This window comes from Patiria miniata, unplaced genomic scaffold (genome assembly GCF_015706575.1).
Source record: "Patiria miniata isolate m_02_andy unplaced genomic scaffold, ASM1570657v1 HiC_scaffold_7, whole genome shotgun sequence".
NCBI classification, from domain to species: Eukaryota; Metazoa; Echinodermata; class Asteroidea; order Valvatida; family Asterinidae; genus Patiria; species Patiria miniata.
The window spans coordinates 12912973-12933322 of NW_024037074.1; the positions used below are offsets into that span (position 1 = coordinate 12912973).

Below are 20350 nucleotides of genomic sequence, written 5' to 3' on the forward strand. Positions count from 1 at the left end.
GTTGTTTGCATTATTCTGATCTTGGTTGTTGTCTCGCATCTGGTGCTGTTGACTGATTTTAATCAAACGATAATAGATACATGTCATTGTTATTGTCGGAAATATGTCGCCAAGAAAAAGGCCTAAAGTATTTGATAAAGCAGAGCTTTTGTCGTGAAAACAAAAAGCTGGAGATGCAATATATTGCGCCGATACGTGAAGTACAAATTTTATGAATAATGCAAAGATCAGAGACAGAGCCGAGGCAACCAGTACTACCATGACAGTGCGTCGTCGAGTGCACCACACAGGAAACTTGAATGGTCTGGTGACAGCAATGTAGCGCTCAACATTGATGGAGATAATGATAAGTTCTTTGATCACATAGCATGTGAAGGACAAAATCGTGCTGATCTCGCAACCCAGGTTTCCAAAGGGCCATTTGTCCAGAGCCGAACTGCAGACACTGGTAATTAGAGTGACAAAACCATTAAGGAGGCCATAGACTGCCTGGGCAGTTATCAGGACCTTGGTGCTTTCCGTCATATCCGGTACGCGTCGCGTCACGGCAATGCAGAGAATATTCCCAAATATGATCAGCAGTCCAAGGAGAGAGATGAAAGCAGTACGGAGGACGATCCAGAATGGGGGCAGACCCCATGGTTCTGTCAGTATGACGGCCATTTCAACTCAAGTCTGAAATCAAGCTGTCGTGCTTCACGCAGATGTTCACCCAGTAGTCTAATTTCGTTCAGTCGTACTCGTTACTGTAATATCTAAGATACTTATCAAGGCTGTTTGGGTTCCGATTCACCAAAAGGCTGGTACTATCTCATTCCGCAGAGGACATATTTGATCAAAGATGAAGTGAAGTTGGTGCTATTTTGTTCCTGTTCCTTGAAAATTCACTGCCCAGCATTCTATTCTGCAGCTCTACCCTTGTTTCAATCATCAAGGTTTTTGTTCAGAGCGCAGATTATCGTGGTGAACATAACTTGCGATTGTGCCACCACATCCAGAATGGTTTGGTAGTTAGTCCACACCTCTGTATGAATGCCTGCGGCTTGCCAGTGAGATTATGAGCTCCTTACCCGTCAAGTCATTGCATGTATTGAAGTCCTCAAACCAATTTCACGGAGCTTCTAAGCTAAAAAAAAAAAAAAATACAGGACCATATTTCTAATGAATGTTTCTACGCTTATTTCTTCTACAGTCCTAAATTTTCTGAGCGACATTTTCTTTGTACAATGCAGCAGCTTGATGATATTGGGGCTGAACGCCGTCAGTTTTAATATATTGTAACAACATTTTGGATCATTAAAATGGATCTGAAATGCACCGCCCCCTTATAACTATACAGCAAAAAAACACCTGAGACTTTATTAAAGATGAAATTTATGAACAGTGGCTTATCAGCTTGCATCTTCAATATGTTGTCGAGTAAACTTAGTTTACCACGAATATCCTGACAGCATAGGATAGAATTGATTAAATGCTGACATGAAGAAACATTTGATAGATGTTGCAGCGAAGTAATTAAACTCTGATCAAAGTTTGTTTACTGTGTTCATCACATCTTCAGCAACCGCAGGGAAACTTTGTCACGCAAGCTTGTTCAACCCACCATCTTTTTTGACAATGATGAGGGTGGCATATTAAAAAAATATCCACTGTCACGTTTTTGCTTGATGGAATATACTCTTTATGTTTGAAAACTGTCAGTAAGCAAGACAGATTTATTAGTTTAAATCATAAATCATTAAGCTGGTATAAATTACCCTTCAGAGACAGAACTACCCGAGTTTCTTAATTTAAGGACAAAATGTAGTTTAATAAACAAAGCGTGTCTTACACATGTCATTTAAGTCGCAACTGTTATTGTGGCTTTTAAGTAGTCCCGCAGCATTGTTAAAGGTTTTTGTTGAATGTCGCATCTGAAGTCAATACCGAAGTTTATTCACAAATTTGTTTTGGCGGACAAAATCACATAATTGTGACAAGTTTATGAAGTTATACGTGAAGTCATTGCAATTGCTGCGCTGGATTTATTGTAAATCGGTCACTGCTTTATTGCACTTGGCTAGCAGACCTGTGAAATCCTTCCAACAGTGGATAAACGTTTGCTTACTACACGATACAGTAAACCCACCCTCAGTCTCCTTGTCTAGATGTTCACAGGAGCTACCGATTGTCTGTGACGAGGGATTATCTGAAATACAGCTCGCTTGGCAATTTGACGAAAAGATCGGTTGAAAAGACAGTAGATAAGCACGTTACAGATACTGTTAAAAACGGCTAACCATACCGTCCCGAACTCCAGCCAGCTCGGGTTAGACTCGCCGGTGAAAGCTTGCACAGTTTTTGCAACCATGAGTGGTGTGAAACAAACTGAATATGTTAGAGTGACCGCCAGGAAGGTCTTCAGCGCCTTGTTGTCGTAAATATTATTTACCCTGTTGTTTCGCAGTTGGTGCTGCCGGCTGATCTTAATCAGACGATAATAAATACAGGTCATGATAGTACTGGGAATGACGTCTCCCGACAGAAGACCTGTGATGCTTGCAACTTTAGAGTTTTCTTGGAAAATGCAGATGGCTGAGGTTGGGAAGTACTGGGCGGATATACCCAGCAGGAACTTAAGGGCACTGTTGAGAAGCAGACAGAATATTGATGCCATGATTACGAGAGTGATCATACGGCGTCTGGTGCACCAGCGAGGAAACTTGTACGGCTTCATGACGGCAATGTAGCGCTCAACATTCAGAAGGACGATGGTGATGTTTGTCATCATATACATTACAAAAATTGCCATCATGTAGATCTCGCAGAGCACTTGACCGAAAGGCCACTTGTCCACAGCGGAGGCGATGATACTCAATGATGCTAGCACGCCAACCAGCATGTCGTACGCTGCCAGTGTTTTCATCAGAACTTTAGTGCTGTCAGGTAGATTCGGTATGCGGTGTGCCACTATAATGAACAGCGCATTTCCAGCGATGATCAGGAATGCCATGAAAGTGATGAAACAAGTCCGCAGTGTGATGAGGAACGTGGACAGGCCTGTGGTGTCTGTCGATGAGTTAGCCATGCTTGGGACAAACAATGAAGTGAATCTCACTCTCGTGTCATGTATCTGTGGTTTGGATCATGGTCAAGATGTATTTCTCTTTAGGCCTTTTCACACTATCTCCGTTTCGAACCGTGTTGAAACCTACCCGGATCCAACCCGGTTCAGCCCGAGTATTTTTCGACACGGATCGGAGAGACGCGACGTTCACACTGTCCTTTACGGGAACGGCCGCTACGTGAACCGTGTAACGTTCAATCCGGCTACGGCCCCTGTGAATTCACACTACAAATTCTCGACACGGATCGCATTCGGCACAGGGCGCTGCGATGATTTTCTCAATCCCATAATGCATTGCGACGCACGAGGCTTACGGACAGGCCGGTGTGCAGCGTGAATTTACTACTCTGTGAAATACGGACTCATTGGTAGTATTGCGCATGCCTATTGGGAGAAGGACCTGTCACGTGAAAGGGTTTGACCAATAATAAGAGAGTAAACGAATCCGATTTGGGAGTCCGATTTTTGTACGACACCAGCGCAGCTGTGTGCAATATTTCCAAAATGGCTCCGGTCATTTCGTTAGACGATTCGTTCTATTTAACATTAGAAATGAACATTTTTGGGGTACATTTTGCGGACTTAATACAAGCCCAGACTCGGTAAAGGATGCTCCATACACCGATACATTATTGGATGATAATTAGGGAGCGATTGTTTCGGGATCGGTGTTTGTGACGGCGATAGTGGTGGAGGGAAATATTATGCTCGGCGTGTCAGATTTTCGGTAAAATGTCGGCCTCAACTCAACACGGATCGGCCGTGAGTGACTCAACCCGGGGCGGTTCACACTATCATTTTCGACACGGTTCACGCCGAAAAATGCAATTTCGATCCGGGTTGAGATTTTCAACCCTGGTCCCTCCCAGGGTTGATTTCGATCCGGCTAGAGCACTCTACCCGGGTCGGAACCGGGTTGAAACTTTAGAAGTGGGAAAAGGGTTGAACAAAATCTCGGGGTTGGAACCGGTTCCAACCCGGAGATTTTGGACAGTGTGAAAAGGCCTTTTATTAGGGTCGTGCGATCTGAGATGAAACAGGTACAAAAAATGAAGTTTCGTGAAGCATGATCTGTTGTCTCCAGCAGGCCACAAGTCACCGGGCATCCTCGAATATATATCCCCCAAAATCATTTCCCCTTTAGAATTCATGCACACTATTATATTATCACCTCCTCAGTGCAAAAACATCAACTGCAGAAAAGGTCACAATACGTCAAATGGTATCAAAGATAATCTGGTCACTGTCCAACTTTTCATTGTAATGAAGCAGTTAGTCCAGACACAATCAGCACTCATTGTCTTAACCCTAACAGACCTCAACCCATCAAACCCCAACAGCATGTTTTGTTGGAATCTGTCAGGAGGGGTACAGTACCCCTAGACTGACAGTCTTTTACATTTGGTTGGCACACCTCCAGAATCAAAGTCAGGTATATGTGTGTGCAGTTTCCCATATGGTGTTGAACGTCATTTCATGCGTTTTCGGTGAGATACACTTGGTCATATTGCAGGAGCTGTGCCAGCTTGACCAATAAGCCTGGCTCGATTTAGTTAATGATTAAGTTTGTCAAGTTGACGTACTCCAAGTAACCTACTGACTTGGCAAATGAACTGAGCAAACAGAGGTCCCTTATCACTCATCCTCAGATCTCCTACCACTTAAACGTATACCATCCCAACGTCATTGCAATCTGTAACCAACTGTAATGAAAAAAAATTAACCTTTTTTTTTTTTTTATATTGATGCAGATCTGATCTTCTGAAGAGACTGAATGACTGCATCTACCTGAACGATGAGTACCAGAAATGCTTCCACAAGACCAAGGAACGACTGAAAGAGACTCCAGAGGAGAGACAGTTTGAGTTCAGGTAAGTCGACAATGCTCTATTTGCTCTGTGCAGAGACCATTGAGGGCGCTGTTTATTTGAATCACAGGTACTATGTTAGGGTTTCATAATGAACAATTAAGGCCCATCAGGCCGGTGTTTATCTCCAGTTTCCTTGGTATGAAATGACTGAGAATATTTCTATTCCCCTGGATGGGATGCCAGGTAATGCCAGTACCCATTTATACTCCTGGATGGAAAGAGGCAAGTGGGGTGAAGTGGCTTGCCCAAGGACACAACATAATGGCCAGCAGCTGGATTCAAACACCTGACCCTCTGATCATGAGTCGCGAACCCTAACCACTTTCCTCTAAGCTGTAAAAAGGCATGTACCAATTGGTGTGCAGTAACGTTAGAATCAAGCCTTTTACAAATCTAAACATACTGAGGCGATGGGTAATAACACTTCACCGTATCTCAGTGAGGAGCAAATCCATGGTTATTAAATTACTGAATGCAAAACACCGCTACCTGTCAAAGTCAACTTAAAACAGGCTTATTGCCTGTCCCACAACGGAGTGATGCATAGTGAATAGTGCGCCATCATGAAGAGACGTATCCTGTGCACAAAGTCCACAGATGATCCGTCACCTCGTAGTGCGGCAAAGCTATCGCATATGTCACTGTGTGGTTCAACGTAGGAAATGATGCAGTGTGTGAGCTATCCGATATCAAACTGTACGCAAAGCTGTAGTGCATTCATGTGGGAAGAATGTGCTTGAGCGTGGATGCACAAAAGAAATTGTAAATAAAATTGTGTCACTGTTCAATCAATTTTCACCACCGGGGTAGGAGTTGTGTATAGAGACCATAGTAATAGATTGTAATGGAAACTTCGTTTTGCCCGCAGTGAGAACTACATCTTTGGCAAGTTTGACACCTTCTGCAAGCGTCTGGAGCGCATCGCCGACATGGTCAACACCATGGAGAGCATGAGCTCGTTAGGGGAAGTCAAGATTGAAGGCATTGAATCCATCTTCATCCGTTTCCAGGGCATCACTGGAACCTACAAGAAGAAGAACTACGACGTCCTCGATCACCGCAAAGGGGAGGTAAGTTGATGAATCAGTGATAGATGGCTTGCCCCAGTTTCGTAGCCAAGGAGATGATAACAGTTTTGCTTAGAAAACTTTGCAATTAACTGTACTTGGCAGCTCAATGAAATAGACCTCTGATCAAAAAAATGGATCATAAGATGTTCCGCATATTGACGCTGTTCATTCTGCTTATAAAAAAAAAACGTGACAGCCTTCAAAATTTACAGCAGTAACAAGCTTTACTCCTGGAACTGTCTTCTGACGTGAATACTTCAATATTTTTCCTGTTAATTAATTTTGTTATCAACTTTTAATAAAATATAAAATAATGTGTTTTTTTGTATTTTGGGTTACCCTGCAGTTTGACGTTGACTACTTGGAGTTCCGGTCTCTGATGGACAGCGTGCATGGCCAGCTGCAAGGCTTCGTGGACTCGTGGTTTGAAAGACCCCTCACTGTAAGCCCACACAGGTTTTAAAACATTAAAACAACCAGACTTCCCTTAGCTCTCTTCTGCCCAATGGCTACTTTATGTTCTATGCAAACCCCAATTCCCAAGCTTCCCCTGCCGCAGCCTCCCTACCCCAACACCCAACTCCAACACCACCTAAACCCCAATCCAAACCACTAACCACCAACAACCAAGCCTTCCCCTGCCCCATCAGAGCCCCCTCCCCTCCACTCTAGTCCCCCTCCCCCAACCCAAGTCCCCAATCCTCAATTTAAACCAACGCTGCTGCCCCCTTCCCCCAACAATTTTTTTTGAATGAGTTACTTGTCTCATCTATCACAGACTGACAGGGCCCTGGATCTCCTCACCAAGTTTGAGAAGATCTCGGGCGCCCACCTGAACCTGACCGACAAGTACATGAAGGTGTTGACCAACTACGGCCGGGACCTGGAGACCGTCCGCAAGCTGTACCAGAAGGGCAAAGACGACCCGCCGGTCATCCGCAACATGCCCCCCGTGGCCGGCAAGATCAGCTGGGCGCGTCAGCTGTACCGGAAGATCGACACGCCCATGAGGGCCTTTAAGAAGAAACCGGAGATTCTCAGGGTGAGTATCATTGATTCTTCAGAGGAATAGCAGACCTGAGAATGAGATTGGATGGTTTATTGCAAACCTCTATACTTCAGTGCATCTAGATCTGGCCTTCGTATGCCTTAACAAGTTGTCGAAAGCCACAAAGCTTCTGATGATGAAACGAGCACACAGTTTACACAGCTCCTCCTCTAAACCATTAAAAGTGTCACCACAAATGTTATTTGTAAGCCTTGCATTAGATTCTGACTAATGAGGAGGTAATGTAATGGGAAATTATTAAGAAGTTACTTGATATGAACGTTGATATCGTCTCTCATCTTTTGAAATTTCTGACAATGTGGTTTCAATCTGCAGACTCAAGAAGCAAAGAAGATTATTCGTAACTTCAACAAGATGGCTGCTGTACTTCTGGAGTATGAGGTAAGATAATCTCCAAAGTTATCAAATTTTCAGGCTGGGGTTGAACAGTCGACTCACAAATTGCCATTGGCAGGTATCAATTTAAAATTATTAGATTTGGAAGACAAGGAAAAGCTATTACAGGTTTATTTCATGAAGCTCATGGCTCAAACCAAATGGCTTAGTACAGAAAATAGCTGCTTAGCCGAAAAGGGCTTCATACCAAAATGTTATGCAATTTAGCTTACTCTCAGTCGATTTTGCTTACCTAAAAAAAAACCGCTAAGCAATATTTTTAGGTAGATCGCTTTAATAACAAAGTCTCGGACCAAAGCACTCAGCAACAATCTTCTGTATTTCTTTTGCAGCTTCTGTACCATCGAGGCTGGTTCCGGGCTGTGGACACCATCCGCTCAGGCCTCAACTCCTCCCTGCTGGTCCGGCACCCAGAGACCAAGGAGCTCTTCGTGAACTTTGACCCCCAGGTGCTGGAGCTGATCGCCGAGGCCAAGTACCTCAGCAAGATGAACCTGGAGATCCCTGAGTCGGCTGGCGTTCTGATCCTGAAGGAGGCTGAGATTAAGGCTAACTACATCGCGTAAGCATTTATTTTTAATTACACACCAGAGCCAATTTCACTGAGCTGCTTATGAAAGAAATTTGCTAAGCTCAGAATATATTTGCTTAGCAAAAACTGGTTACCAGCCAAAATTCTATTGGTAGTGTATTATTTATGACTGGTTCCCATGTGATTTTTGCTTAGGAAGGAAATATGCTTAGCAATATTTTTGCTTAATGCTCTATGTAATTGCACCAAGTTAAAGATTTAGGCCAGTGATCTGGAGCAGCTAAGCACGAAACTTTGTTGAGCACAGATAAATTTTGCTTAAAACGTTACCAGCCGAGATATCAGGGGGTATAACTAGCTTACAACTGGTACTCGGCCACTTTGAGCTTAGCAAGAGAATCTGCTTAGTATTCATGTGTGCCAAGCGACGCTACAAAATTGACTCTGGATCTTGATCAGCATTGCCTTGTCTATTTTCATATTGGTTGTTTATTTGCCAAAGGAAGGCCATGCAAAAGCAACAGTTGAACAAAGAATTTGACAGGAGCTGGATTAGCACCTGCAACCTCTGGAACACCATACCAGTGCTGTACCAACTAAGCTATCCAAACTTATGTTGGCAAATTCAGTTGATGCAACAAACTTTTTATTCATACAGGCTTGTGGAGTTACTGCATGAGTATGACCGCATCGTGGCTACCATTCCCAACCTGGTGCTGCCACTGATGTCGCCCTTCAGACGCCGCGTGGAGGACGCCCTCAAGCCGGGACTGACCAGTCTTAACTGGACCTCTCTCAGCCTGGATCAATGTGAGTAATCATCCCATGCCTCACTCAGATATAGAGTCAGAGAACGGGCAGTACATTATTGTCTTTATGACTTCGAAGGCAGTGTGAACATAATTTAAATATTTTCAAGGAACAGGTGGAATTAAGGGGCAAAGTAACCAATGGAATTTCAAGAAGTTTAAGGGTTTGCCTTTCCTCATATGCAAATATTAGATCAGGTCTCCAGCCTGTTTACCTCTGTCAAATCTTAGCCCGATGGACTCTTCATCAAAGAGCTACCACAGTCTTAACTTTCAATTGATGCAGTGGATAATGCCTCAAAATTTAAGAAGTCTATGCTAGTATGATGTCTGCACTAGTATTAACTCTTTCAGTGCCCGCGACATTTCAAAAGTTTAACCCTAAAGCGCCCAACTTCGAGCTTTTGTGTTAATTATTCAAAATTCTATAAAAAAAAAGTAAATAAGTTGTAATCACCAAACTTGTTGTATCTTGCTCTCTGGTATATTCTTGTTACCTTCAAAAGTCAATATTAGTCATGCACCTAGTTATAAACCCTGAAACACTCTCCTGAACACAGGGGAATTCCGCACTTTTGCAGAATATACGTGTGTCGCGTCTGATACCCCTCCTCGTACAAACTCTGTTCATTATCATAAATATTGCCATGATTGTCACTTTTAGCACCATCATTATCATTTGTATCGGTATCCCAATGTTCGTCTTCTGACTCACCATCCAGTTCTGAAATATCCATGGATTATTCTGAATCAGAAAAGTAATCCCTTACCCTGTCCAAATCGGCGAAAAAATACACTGATTTTCTCTGGAGATAACACGCGAGCTCGGTTTATGGGCGCCGCAATTTTGTCAACAAATCGAAACTCAGTGTGACGCCCTCTCACAAGAACTTGAATATAAAAATAAATACAGGTCGTACATGCATATAATTGGTACCATTAGAAAGAGCGAGAGCGCCCCCTTTTGATAACATGTTACTCTACCTCGTACATGTACGAGGTTTGGCGATTTTAAGCACGAACATTACCTCGTACATGTACGAGGTTGGCGCTTTTGGACTAACAAAAATACCTCGTACATGTACGAGTTTGGCACTGAAAGAGTTAAGTAGGATGTCGTGGGATCCAGTCTGTTTTCTAACAAAAGTCGTGGACAGCACCAAGTGGGGCAAAGCCTAATTTTTAAATCACTGTGGCTTTCTAATTTCCATCCTCGTTGCTTCCTGCAGACATCTCCAACACCTACAAGGAGCTGAACTTCCTGGAGCGCCTGACCAAGCAGATCTCGGACCTCTTGGATTGTCGCATCGACCAGGTCCTGAAAGACATGTCCTGCACCGCTCTCTGCGCCTTGCCGGAGTCGGAGCCCACCTCCACCAAGGACTTCCTGGCCGATACTGAGAGGACCTGCAAGGAGGCCTGTGACCAGCTCTCAAGGTAAACTATGACCTGGTCCGTTCACAAAAAATCAGTCACAGGATGTGAAGCTTACATTATGAGTTGACTGTTTGTGAAAAGTATGATTTAAGCTGCAATTTTAGTTGAATTTCATCTGTGAATGAATTTGTATTCGACCTAAGTGTGTTTTTTCGTACACGGCATGCGAATATGCAATCGACTTCTTGTAGTTACCAGGTTGTTCACTTATGAACTCATGTAGATTCTGTTTCAAGATCAAGCATAAATTTAAAGATACTTTGACTGTAAGGCAGAACCAAGTTCAAACATTGCCTTAAGAAAATACTTAATGTCAATTTGTTTGTGAAGATAAATGAATGAGCGGTTGATCAGGTTGAATTTTCGATTCACGGATCGATCAAAGAGAATTTAAATGGACCGAATCTTTTTCTTGAACCAGACAAAGCCAAGCTGTGGAGAAGGCGGTCCAGGATCTTGTGGACACTCTGAAGAATAACCTGAAGGAGAATGAGCGTCGTAACCTGTACGACCACTACCCGTGCCTGACCCCCGACTCCAAGCACAAGCGCTGCCTGGAGTGCCTGCCTTGCTGCTTCTACACCATGGTGGGAAGCTTCAGCCAGAGGAATACCGATGCTCTCATCAAGTGTAAGCTCCAAGGATAAATTATTTTCAAGCATGCAGTTTGTAGTATACTCCCATCAAATGTGTGTGGAAAATCCACTCACATTTGCATTTATTTTCCAACATACAGTTTGTGGTATTTATAAAGTTTCCCATAGGGCACTTATCCTCCTTCCCATAGGACACAATCAATGCAATTGTTTTCATGCGAGTCAAGTATTGAACCCAATGTCCACCTGTCTTGAAATGACTATCTTCCCATCATGGCTCCTGTCTATACTTGGATATGTCATAAATTTGTTTTCATGCTCTGCAAGTATGGTACCCAGTGACCACCCTTCTTGAAAAGGCCTATTATCATATGTACCTATCTCTCCTATCAAGGCACCCATCTATACAAACATATACGCCAACCACTTTTCTAAATGCGGGACAAGTATGGTACCTTGAGCCACCAACTCTTGAAATGGCCCACTTTCTGTTTCTACCCCATCCAGGCACCCGTCTGTCCCTGGACGCCATCAAGCGTCGCCTCCAGACCTCCACCAACAAGTACACCCAAGGAGCCCAGGAGAACGAGGATGCCAAGGTCCCTCTCTTCACCGCCAACATCGTCCTGGCCATCCCTAGCATCGTCCTGCGGCCCAGCCTGGACGACGTCCAGCAGGCGGTCAACAAGGCCGTGCAGGTCATCCTGAGGATGGCCCAGGATATCCCGCTCTGGGCTCACACCATCATAAGCCAGAAGGCTGCGATTAAGGTGAGTGTGCTTGGTCAGAAAACAAACTTTGCTCATTGTCGTCAACGTCATCTCTCCCAGTGGGAACAAAAAAAAGTGCGTGTTGCACACTGCAAGGACGTGTAGAATGCGTGCATGATGACTTAGAAATGTGGGAATATCTTTGTAATAATAATAATAATAATAATTTGGGAGGCTAATCATCCTTACTCGCAGCTGGGATGCTGAATTTCGAAGGACGCGGCTACAACGTGGTCGGGCCGCTGGCACGTAAAGGCGCCTCTGGCTGCCAGCCACATCGACCCATATAAGACCACGGAGCACAGCCTGAGATCGAAAGTGTTTGATTTTTCCGGAGGGAGGAAAACCGGAGGGCCCAGAGAAAAACCCTCGTGGCACAGGAGAGAACCAACGCACAACTCTACTCACATGCGATCCGCGGCCAGGATTCAAACCGTGGTCACCTTGGTGAGAGGCGAGCGCTTTACGCACAAGCCACCCGTGCCACGCGTATCTTTGTACGTCTCCTGACGACGGACAGAGTATGCTGTCCGAAACGTTGAGTCCAAACCGGTTCTTCTCAGAACCATCACAAACTCACAAAAGAGATTGATATCACATGGTGTTTCCGCAAACTTACCTTGCTGTTATCCCCACCTTGCAAACTTTCCATTTTTGTCTGCTGTGATCACAGAGCATTGGGCATTTGCTCCCCGTGCAAGAAGGCGTTGACAATTATGAACGTGCTCATTGGGGTAGGCTTTTCAATTCCTTTGGTCAAGGTTTGTGTTTGCTCACCAAGGACCAAGGCTTGATCATATCAGGGCGATATACGTTACACCTCAGACCCTACATTCAGTGAACATGTGTGTGATGCAAAGTATGCGTGACTAAGTTTCATCTGGGTTTGCAAAAAAGCTTAGAACTTGTCTTCGGTGTCAGGCAAGTGTCTATCGGATTCCTGTCTTTGTTACCGTTGAAAAGGTACTCAGCCACAGAGTCCATATCAGCTGGCAGTTCAGCTAGTACCAAATTTCATCAATCTGTCACCGTTAATTTGAATAGTTTAAGACATAATTTCTTGTTGCTACTAGGAAATGGAAGAGTCCAAAGACGACAAGGATACCGACAAGGTGCCAAGCCTGTTGGCCATCACCCAGAAGCCTCTGTACAAAGTCATCAGTGAACACAAGGATGTCTTGAAGGTGGTCATCACGCTCAACAACATCATCGGCAGCAGCAAGTCAGAATGTCAAGAGGTAAGTACACAATTGAAAAAAGTAATAATAAATTACTCCACTCTCTTCAAATCTACCACTCTGGAGGAACTACATGGAACATTACGTTTGCACTAGTAAGCAGGAGGTCGTGGGTTCGAGTCCCACCTGAGGAAGCTTTCAAATTTTTCTCGCTCGCCTTTGGATGATGCTGAGTATACAATGTTTATGAAATTACATAATTTATAGGCAAAACTCAATATTGAATTCGGTTTGTTGGAAAAAAAAATTGGCAACCAATTTTGACGCTACATGGTAAATCCAGCACATAGCTAAGGAAATTATTCCCCGCCCCCTTCAAAAAAAAAAGAAAAAAGGAAATAGCATCTGCAGTTTTTAAGTAAACTTCAATCTCCTTAATGAATGTATCTAAAGTGTTTGATTGTTAATCTCTTCATAGGTTCTGGACAGCTTCAAGGAGTTTAGCGAACTATGGAATGAGGAGCCAGACGACAAAGTGACCGAGTTCATGGCAGGCAAACCCCTGCTGTCTGAGATTGAAGCTCAGATCAAGTATTATCAGGTGAGTCAGCAATCCTACGTCCCTATGCTGTATCAGATTCACCTAACCATCTGACCCTGGGAAAGTTAGCAGTTTATAGGTCAAGACGTCCAGGCAACTAAGTAGGAGGTTTTTTTTCGGTGTTGGTCTTTTTGAGCAAGCCTGTAAGTATGCAATACTTCACAAAAAATGGAATTGAAAAAAGTTGCATGGATCACGACAGAGACGTATTTTTAGTTCACGGTATATCCACTTTGTTAGTCAAGTTAAGAAAGTGTTAAGTAAATTTTGTAAAAATGTTACCATATTAGGCAGATCATTCAATATCTTTCTCTCTCATTCATAAAGTGAAGTGACAACAATGACAAGAGATTTATATTTGGTCAGTGCAAACATTGTTTAATCTGATTATGTCTTGATTGTCTCATAACAGGAACTTGAGATGACCATCCAGGAGAGCCCAGCCAGCTACCGCGTTGGCTCCGTCATCTGCCTGACGGAGAAGCTCAAGGAAGCCCTGATCGCCGAGACCAAAGCCTGGAAGCTAGCCTTCGGCAAGGCCCTGAACGCCAAGGCCTCGGCCGACATGACCGACATCTTCGACTTCATCGAGAACCTCCAGAAACGCCTGGCCCGTCCCATCAAGGACTTGGACGATGTAAGGGGTGCCATGGCTGCTCTCGGTGAGGTGCGGGAGTCCGAGATACGCATCGACATGACCATCGGACCCATCGAGGAGTCCTTCGCCATGCTGCACCGTTACGAGCTGCTGTTCCAGGATGGTAACGCGGAGAAGGTGGACAGTCTGTCTTACAGCTGGAAGAACCTCAACAGCCAGGTTTGTCATGTCAACTACCCTTGTAATTTTAAAATTCATAAGATTGAAAACACCTGATTGCAACTTCTTAACCCTAACTCCCTTCAACCCTCCGCGGAAAATTTTATGGGTTTTCATTTGCCCCAGATCTAATCCCTGGGTCCTTGACTGTCTTTCAATCACTGCCACACACAGGTCTTTCCTGTTTTGACCTCGTTAATTAATTTTCTTGTCAACAGATGCAAAATGTGCAAGTCACCCTGCTCAAGATCCAGCCAGGGTTCAAGTCCAACCTGCTCAGCTTGGTGGAGGACTACCAGACGGAGGTCAGCAACTTTGTCGACGACTACACTGACAAGTAAAGACATTTTTTATATTATCGAAATATTTTCTTCCTGTCAATCAAACTGTGTCACATAGACCAATTAAATCCTAACTTTAAGGCAGGGACCATGTAGTAGTAGTCAAGTCTGTCACAAGCCAATATGGCCCATCAGGCCGGCAGTTATCTGCGGTTTCCTTGGCATGAATACGACTGAGAATATTTCTACTCCCCCTGGATGGGATGCTGGTCCATCCCAGGTTACTCCTCAGCTAATACAGGTACCCATTTATACTCCTGGGTGGAGAGAGGCAAGTGGGGTGAACTGGCTTGCCCAAGGACACAACTGGCAGCTGGATTCAAACACCTGACCCGCTGATGATGAGTCACAAACCCTAACCACAAGGCCACACTCCTCCCATGGTAGACTTGTTGAATTTGGACACAAACAATGTATAAAAACAATGCACAAATGGTCCATTGTTTTCTAAATTCTTTAAGAAAAAGTATCTCTTGGTGAAGGCACACAGAAGGTTTATCAATATTCCTTACAAATCAAACTTTGCTTGGTTATTCCCCAGGGGTCCCATGGTCCTGGGCATCGCGCCCAGCGAGGCCAGCGACCGACTCCAGCTCTTCCAGGCCCGCTTTGACGAGATCTGGCGCAAGTACATCACCTACTCCGGCGGTGAGGAGCTCTTTGGCCTTGCGGTCACCGAGTACCCGGACATCCAGCGCATCAAGCGGGAGCTGGCTCTGCTACAGAAGCTGTACCAGCTCTACAATTCTGTCATTGACAACGTTAACGGTTACTATGATATCCCCTGGGTGGACGTAGACATTGAGAAGATTAACCAGGAGCTGATGGACTTCCAAAACAAGTTAGTTTTTTTTGTATCTCCAGATTTCAATTATGAAGTGGTGATAACTTGTTGAAAGTGAATAACTTTTCTTTTCTACTTTGAAACGTTATCGTTGCGAAAATGTGATTGATGCTATTAGCAGTGAATATTATACAAATAATGAATGTTTATGAGTGCAATGGTGAGAATATTTTCATGAGTTGAGAGATTGAATGTTCCATTCAACGAGGCGAAGGATTTACTTGGGTGTTATATAAATTTGGTTATTGAAGAATGAACTGCCTACATGACAACTGTTAAGTCATCGATAGATGCTTTGTTTAGTCGAAGAATAATTCTTTTGGTCTTATTTTGCAGCGGTATTTGTTGCATTTTTGGTAATGTTTACCCTTGTTTAATAGTTAACGCTGTCTTCCAAAACCTAAAAAATGTAAAATCTGTTGGTTACTTCTGTGGAAATTTTTGTGACGGCCCAATGTTAGAGAACTAGCAAGTAGAAGCTATTCATTAGCAATCTTGCTAGCAAGAAGTAACTAAGCAAAAACAGCTGTCAGTTAAAACTATTTAATGTAAACCCAGTTTTGTGTATAAAACTTGTTCTTTGCTGATCAATCACATTTGAGGCTTAAAAGGCTTATTTTCTGCTAATTGCTCCTCCAAATTACCCAACCTAAATCTCCATCATCCCAACCCGCCAGGTGCCGCAAGCTGCCCAAGGCCCTCAAGGAGTGGCAGGCCTTCCTGGAGCTCAAGAAGAAGATCGATGACTTCAACGAATGCTGCCCCCTGTTGGAGATGATGGCCAGTAAGGCCATGATGACCCGGCACTGGGACCGCATCGCCACCTGCACCAAGCACACCTTTGACGTGGAGTCTGACGCCTTCCTGCTCAGGAATATCATGATGGCTCCCTTGCTGGAGAACAAGGAGGATATCGAGGTGACTTGCAAATATAAATAAAATTCTCCAAAACTGTTAGATATTAAAACTTTTTTCAAGTTTTATTTGTTGTTCTCGGTCCAATCTTTCAAATCCTTCCTTTCCTAGCCTTACACCTTGTCTTGTAGTCAATTCAATCACAAGTCTGTCACAGATCCATCCGCAAGTAAAGCACAAGTCAATAGGTCTCTCTCAAATGACGTCATTTCCTACGGACCAGCCATGTGCATCGGCCTTTTGAGCGACAACTTGCATAACGCGGTTTGGCTGCGTCATATTTCGAAAACACATTTTGAGCAACAAGCAATAGTGTTTGGAACATTTTCTACGCTGTGCATTGCGTGCTTGATTGCGTAAAATACGCAGTTGCAATCTACTACAGAGATGGCCGTCTTTGAAAGACACTGTCTTTGAGAGAGACCTTTTCACAAGTTCAGTCACAAATGATGTGATGAACAGTAACAAAGAAATTCCTCTATTACTTTCATTTAAATAGTTAGTGACTTAAAGGGAATGTACAACATTTGCTTTTGCTGCAATTTTCAGAAATAAATGGATTTGGAGCATTAGTATGTTATAGCAAATATTGTCGAAATGACTTGTTTCACAGTTTTGGGCTTGTAGATGCTGGAAAAAACCATGAAAACCAATCATGTTCTTGTAGTCTGGTTCCCTGACCCCACTTTAGATGAAACGGAGCAATCATGACTTTGGGAAATTGTAATGTCAGAGAATCAGTCTAGCAGGCTTGTACCCCTTCACAGGTGTGTAGAAATTGCAAAGAAAACGCGGAATAACTAATTATGAAAAATTAGGGGCAGTTTTTGAAAAAAAGCCAGTTTTCTCCAACGCTGGTCGGCCGACCAGCGTTGGAAAAATACAATTTTTCTTGAAAATGACAGCACACCAGGAGCCACAATTTTACAGGATGCTTTAGACTGTCATTCCCTAACAATCTAGTGAGGTATTTCATGATTATTTGATCATTTCGTTTTGTGATGTTTGCAAATGTTGTATCTTCCCTTTAACGTGATTTTACCCACCAACCCACAAAAATGCAGAAATTAAAAAATTCCGGTCTCCATGCATTCCCATCTCACAGGATATCTGCATCTCGGCCGTCAAGGAGCGGGACATCGAGGCCAAACTGAAGGGAGTCGTCAACGACTGGAGTGCCCAGGACTTCCAGTTCTCTCCCTTCAAGACTCGCGGGGAGCTCCTGCTGAAGGGAGACACTACCGGGGAGATCATCTCACTCATGGAGGACAGCTTGATGGTGCTGGGCTCGCTCATGAGTAACCGGTGAGTCATTGAGAGTCCTGGCCTTGTTAACGAGTAATGAGTATTACTTGGTTGAGTGTCTTAGATCTGCAGTGTCTGGATGCAAGGATGTATGGTATGCAGTTTGATTATGAGTGACTGATGAACTCTGAGACAAGCTAGGGTGAAGCCTCAACTTGATAGGATGAGCTACTCAGTTTGCTGATGAGTTTCTGAGTTCAGTTGATCCCAATTTAATCTTGATTTTGCTCATTTTTTTTATAATACTCATCTTCAGATCTCACAACCACAATATCCCAGGCAGTATGGATGTATACGCAAAGCTATATGGGACCTGAAGGTCAACCCTTGTGTTGAACATACGGTTCTGAAATGACTAATTGATTGAATTCTGAATCCACCTGCTGAACAGGTACAACGCCCCCTTCAAGCCCGACATCCAGAAGTGGGTGCAGAAGCTGTCCAACACCACGGAGATCATTGAGAACTGGATGCTGGTGCAGAACCTGTGGATTTACCTGGAGGCCGTGTTTGTGGGCGGAGACATCGCCAAGCAGCTGCCACAGGTGAGGGGCGGAGGTCCATTCAAGGGCCAGTTTTTAGCTGACTATTTACCAAACATTTCAACAAGGCTTAGTCTCAGAGAAAAATCGGCAATAAATGAAGAGTTGTCATAATATGTACAAAAAGCAATTGCAAGTTCCAGTTTCAAGTCAAGTGCCAATATATTCAGATAAACTGTGGCAAATGCATTATGTTGTCATTGTTCATCCCCGGATACTTGTGAACTTAGGATTGACTTACGATTGATTTCTGATTTATTTTGTGATTGACGTGGTTATAAAACGTGGATAAGTGTCCCTGTATGCTTCCTCATCCCGCTGTCTTAAACCTCTGAATCTGAAAAAAAAAATAGAGAATCTACGCCAAGTTTTATTTCCATATACAGGCAAAGCTAAGGGAAGAATGCAGAATTGAACAAGCAGTTACTTGGGGTTGAACCCCAAGGTACCCAGTAAATCCTTGTTAAACCTTAAGGTAAACCACCTGTTACCACCTGTTTCATCTTAGCTACCTCCTCATCCCAATGAACCATCCATTCAAATTGCACCAAATTTTGTTAACAGGAAGCCAAACGTTTCACCAACATCGACAAGTCCTGGGTCAAGATCATGCAGACGGCCCATGAGAACTCCAACGTGGTCCAGTGCTGCACCGGCGACGACGGCCTGGGCCAGCTCCTCCCTCATCTCCTGGAACAACTGGAGATCTGCCAGAAGTCCCTGACTGGCTACTTGGAGAAGAAGAGACTGGTCTTCCCACGTTTCTTCTTCGTATCTGACCCGGCCCTGCTGGAGATCCTTGGCCAGGCTTCGGACTCCCACACCATCCAGGTGAGTTGTTGGTCCCAATTTCACGAAGCTGCCAAGCAGGAAACATTGCTTAGCAAATTTTTGTGCTCAACAAAATACACTGAGAACAAACCATGAGCAGTATACATTTCATGATTTATTTTTTTGGCTGGTAACCAAATAAGTGAGATCTCCCACGCACAATCACAGGTCGTTTCGCTACCCCTGTGTCCATTGTCAGCATTTACCAGCGTAGTTGTAAATTATCTATGACCTAGACAATAGCTTTAGACAAGAGATTTGGATGCAGCCACATTCTCCAGTACTCTCGATCCAAAGAAATAACATTCCAGACTTAATCCCCTGTCAGAGTTTGGAGTCCTGATTTCTGTTGTTTTATTTCCATGATCTCAGAATCACCTGGAAGGTCTGTTCGACAACGTCAAGTCGGCCGACTTCCACGACAAAGTCTACGACCAAATCCTGGCGGTCAGCTCCCGGGAGAGTGAGAAGATCGACCTGGTCAAGCCCGTCATGGCCCAGGGCAACGTGGAGCTGTGGCTCGGAGAGCTGATGAAGACCATCTTCAAGTCGCTCCATTCTATCATCCGCACGGCCAGCGTGGCCATCGGAGACAAGGAGAACTTCAAGATGATTGAGTTTGAGAACACCTACCCGGCCCAGGTCGGGCTGCTGGGACTGCAGATGCTGTGGACTCGGGACAGCGAGGAGGCGCTCAAGAATGCTCGGTCCGACAAGAAGGTAAAGAAATCTTGGATCTTAAGACTCATCTTTTCTATCTTTCATTTGAACCACAGTGATTTGCTAGTAACCAGCGCCTTTGAATAGTCCTCCAGATACTGTGCGCCTTATAAAATCCCTGTTATTATTATTATAATTTTAATTATTATTATCTTGGTTTTAGGTAGGATTGATCCTTGAATTTTAACAGGTTGAGTTCAGACATTTAAAGGGTGACCCAGACTTTGTACAAAGAGCAATGACTTGATGGCAAAAATGCCTTTTAAAATTGTCCTGAATTTTTCAACTGAGTCTTTCATCTCTCTGATTACAGATTATGGCAACTACCAACCAGTACTTCCTTGACTTGTTGAACATCCTGATTGACGTCACCACGCAGGAGCTCACCAAGTATGAGAGGACTAAGTTTGAGACCCTCATCACCATCCACGTCCATCAGAGAGACATCTTTGATGATTTGGTCAGTCCAAATTTTCTTTTTCCTTTTCACAAGGACCCCGAACCATTCACAAGCAGTTCACATCGCATATTTTGCTAATTAAATAATTTCTTTGTTCCATGACATTGAACCCTTTTTCGGTTGTGACAGCAGTCCGATCC

General features: G+C 43.9%; 1 protein-coding gene across 2 annotated transcripts in view; it reads left to right on the forward strand.

Moving 5' to 3' along the window:
• The window catches only part of LOC119745288 (dynein heavy chain 5, axonemal-like), a 71044-nt gene that overhangs the window by 11225 nt on the left and 39469 nt on the right, over positions 1-20350 (forward strand). For both annotated transcript variants that reach the window (XM_038221536.1, XM_038221537.1), the window contains 21 exons: positions 4858-4977; positions 5846-6047; positions 6394-6489; positions 6826-7089; positions 7432-7497; positions 7845-8074; positions 8703-8854; positions 10083-10290; positions 10712-10920; positions 11394-11656; positions 12730-12894; positions 13313-13435; positions 13848-14252; positions 14471-14589; positions 15135-15434; positions 16115-16355; positions 17458-17657; positions 18049-18202; positions 18764-19030; positions 19403-19750; positions 20064-20210. In XM_038221536.1, the coding sequence (XP_038077464.1) occupies positions 4858-4977; positions 5846-6047; positions 6394-6489; positions 6826-7089; positions 7432-7497; positions 7845-8074; positions 8703-8854; positions 10083-10290; positions 10712-10920; positions 11394-11656; positions 12730-12894; positions 13313-13435; positions 13848-14252; positions 14471-14589; positions 15135-15434; positions 16115-16355; positions 17458-17657; positions 18049-18202; positions 18764-19030; positions 19403-19750; positions 20064-20210 (4279 nt within the window). The remainder of the gene's footprint in view (positions 1-4857; positions 4978-5845; positions 6048-6393; positions 6490-6825; positions 7090-7431; positions 7498-7844; positions 8075-8702; positions 8855-10082; positions 10291-10711; positions 10921-11393; positions 11657-12729; positions 12895-13312; positions 13436-13847; positions 14253-14470; positions 14590-15134; positions 15435-16114; positions 16356-17457; positions 17658-18048; positions 18203-18763; positions 19031-19402; positions 19751-20063; positions 20211-20350) is intronic.